Here is a 3,238-nt window from a genome sequence, read left to right on the forward strand (position 1 = left end):
CTATAAAAGGAAGTATTGGCCATTATCTATTGGTGCCATTATACCCTGGTAACACCTTCGTCCCTAGAAAACCGTTATAGTGATAACATAAAGTATTTGGCTTAGCTTTATTTTACATGCATGATTTTGGAATCAACAATAGTTTCTCCTTCCTACGAACGGTTAGCCCGAACACCTCTGTCATATCGATATCTTTTCTCTCAACCCCAACCGGAAGTTCCCAATCAAAATGGTTCATGAGGTTTGCTAACATAAGCTCGACATTTGCGATTCCGAGGTTTATACCAGGGCATATCCTTCGTCCTGCCCCGAACGGCAAGAACTGGAAATCATTCCCCTTGAAGTTAACATTTGTAGCGTTGCCTTCATCTGTAAATCTTTCAGGTATGAACTCTTCTGCATCCTCCCAGGAGCTTGAATCCCTCCCAACCGCCCATGCATTGACGACGACACGCGTCCCAGCAGGAACCATGTATCCATGGATGGTACAATCAGCCATGGCCAGGTGCGGAGCAAGGAGAGGCGCAACAGGATACAGCCTGAGAGACTCTTTTATTACTGCTCTTAGGTACACCATGTTGTTCATGTCAGCTTCGTTCACAATTTCTTGTCCCCGGGGTATGATACTCCTCACTTCATCTTGTAGCTTCCGCATGAAGTGTGGCCTTCTCATGAGCTCAGCCAAGGTGAATTCGAGGACATTAGCTGACGTGTCCGTTGCACCGAAAAATACATCCTGTGGATAACAATTAGTTAGGTGATACCGAGAGACATATAGAAATCAAGGTATATAATTTGAAAGGTATTATCTGTACTTACCGTGAGGAGAGCTTTCATGTGCTCTCTTGTGAGATCATACTCCTGCTGAACAGACAGCAGAATATCGACGAAGTCGCCATCCTTGTGATCAGACGCTGATTTACGCTTGCTCACACGATCGTCGATCACCTTGTCCAGCAAATCAGCCCATCTGTTCCTCACTCTTTCGGCCTTGGCACAAACCGCCCTCTTAAGCACTCCTACCCTACCCAATGCTGGGAAGTACTCCTCCAAGTTGAACCCGCCCAGAAGCCGCGAGGTGTCGTTGATGAGTTCCCGGAACAACTTGCTCCGTCCATCTTTCAGGAAGAACTTGCCCGACACGATACGGCATGCCATGTCATTCGAGAATGAGTTGAGCAGCTCGCTCATGTCGACTGTACCACTGGCTGTGGCTGCCTCGTTGATCTTGGCCATCGCCATGCTGACCTATGAGAGCATGCATCTTAATTAATATATGAGAAGCTAACAGTTACTCCCTCCGTTTCAAAATAGATGACTCAACTTTGTATTAAAACTAGTACAAAGTTGAGTCATCTATTTTGAAACGGAGGGAGTAGATATGTAACTGTTAATTAGCTAGCAGAGGACAACATGGAAGTCATTTTTCTTTCTCTTGCAAAAGACATGGAACATGGAAGTCTTTTTTTCCTTTTTGCGAGAGACAGGGAAGTCATTGTTTTCCTTTATTTATTGTCAGATGTACTCCCTTTGAATAAAAATATAAAGACGTTTTTGCAGTTCTAACGTCTTATATTTTGGTGCAAAGGTACAAGTAGCCAAGTCCAAATGAGTGTGACAAGAATGATCGCAATATCATGAAAGAAAAGTCTGTCAGAGTGGCGAAAACTGCAAGATAATCAGAAATCAGTACCTCCTCCGCGGCGGCGCTGCGGAAAGACTGCACCTTCTTAACACTCAGCATGTGGGTGGTGACAAGCTTCCTCGCCTGCCGCCAGTACTCGCCGTATGGCGCGAAGGCGATGTCAGATGAGCCGTACATGATGACGTCGGAGACAACGGAGGGTGGCCGTGACGCCAGGACGTGGTCGTGCGTGCGCAGCACTGCCTCCGCAGCGCGCGGAGAGGACACGACGAGGGTGGGCACGGCGCCCAGCCGGAGGAGCATCACGTCCGGACCGTGCTTCCTGGCGAGGTCACGGAGGGAGACGTGTGGGAGGGCGCCGACGAGGTGCAGGTGCCCGATTATGGGCAGCGCCGGCGGCGAAGGTGGGAGGCGCTGCCCTGTTGATCCTGTCTTTCTGGTGAACCAGTTATGCAGAGACAAGAGGAGGAGGGGGAGCAGGAACAGAAACCATGCCCGCGGTGGCGTCTCTAGCATGAGCTCCTGCACGAGGTTTGCCATGCTGAGCTCAGTTGCTCTATCAGGTTTTGCATCACAAGCTCTGTTGCTTTATAAGCAGCCAGGCCGGGTAGAAGGCGAAAAAGCATAGGCATACATCGACACATATCTGCGGTGCACTGAACTTGGAGCAATATTTGTGCTTGTGTGTCCAAGTCAGGTCTAGTCTTCCAGATGGATGAGCTCTTCGTATTCAATTAGCATACGTGTGTTAACGTTGTCACTCCTCAGCTACCGATGAATAGGCAGGTTGTCCTTGTCCTCGTAGAGATGAACAGCCTTCTCCTCCCACCGATCGTGCAGCAGGTTGTCCTTGTCCTCGTAGCTACCGATGAATAGGCCAGAACAGCCTTCTCCTCCCACCGATCGTGGAATTCAATCACGCGGGAGAAGTAGACGTCCAACCTCCACACCACGTACGTCTCTAGAAGTAGACGTCCACGGCACGGAAAGATCTCCACAATGCTAAGTCACGTAATACTCATACTAATATGCATGCATGTAAGCAAGACAACTGAAACACGGTGTTTAAATTGATCAACTCGATAGGACCATTTTTTTCCCAAGTGATCTTTTTGAGTTTTGACAAATTTGCTGGGTTTTATTTTCTTATTGCAAAGTGTATCATAATGTCTCATTGTGCACCAACAAATAAGGGTGCACTTGTTTATGGTACAGAATAAAACATTATGATTCACTTTGACAAGACAAAAAGGACCCGCTGTAAATTGTGTAACATTATGAAATAAAACAAATCTTATTACAAACTAAAAATACACAACACGAATCTCAAAACAATGATGAGCGGTGGATACATGCACGAGATACCTATGCATGGTAGAATTCATTTTTTGTCTATACAACTACCACAATATGGGGAGGGAGATAGGGATCATATATAGCTACTGCCGTTCATTTGCCAAAAAAAACAGAACCCTAGCAGCCAGCTGACTCGCCCTCTCCACCTCCTAGCATCCCATCATCTGCTTCCCCTCTCTTCCAAATACTCACGGACGTTGGGTGTTTGGGGGTGGGGGGTCGGGTGCCACAGATCTG

General features: G+C 47.4%; 1 protein-coding gene across 1 annotated transcript; it reads right to left on the reverse strand.

The window, feature by feature from the left end:
* On the reverse strand, positions 1-2,219 carry LOC109761308 (indole-2-monooxygenase). The gene is made up of 3 exons (XM_020320110.4): positions 1,694-2,219; positions 820-1,248; positions 1-736 (listed from the first exon to the last, which is right to left on the reverse strand). Exons 1-3 carry the CDS (start codon positions 2,183-2,185, stop codon positions 113-115), a joined length of 1,545 nt encoding a protein of 514 aa, XP_020175699.1. The 5' UTR covers positions 2,186-2,219; the 3' UTR covers positions 1-112.
* Positions 2,220-3,238: the final 1,019 nt, after the last annotated feature.

The sequence above is a fragment of the Aegilops tauschii genome, chromosome 3, assembly GCF_002575655.3.
Source record: "Aegilops tauschii subsp. strangulata cultivar AL8/78 chromosome 3, Aet v6.0, whole genome shotgun sequence".
NCBI classification, from domain to species: Eukaryota; Viridiplantae; Streptophyta; class Magnoliopsida; order Poales; family Poaceae; genus Aegilops; species Aegilops tauschii.

What these genes read in the sequence shown, in the direction of transcription:
- LOC109761308 (XM_020320110.4), bottom strand. Translation starts at nt 2,185, where the DNA reads ATGGCAAACCTCGTGCAGGAGCTCATGCTAGAGACGCCACCGCGGGCA. An exon ending in GCAGCGCCGCCGCGGAGGAG is followed by an intron (nt 1,249 to 1,693) that starts GTACTGATTTCT and finishes ATGCTCTCATAG; the next exon opens with GTCAGCATGGCGATGGCCAA. An exon ending in ACATGAAAGCTCTCCTCACG is followed by an intron (nt 737 to 819) that starts GTAAGTACAGAT and finishes TGTTATCCACAG; the next exon opens with GATGTATTTTTCGGTGCAAC.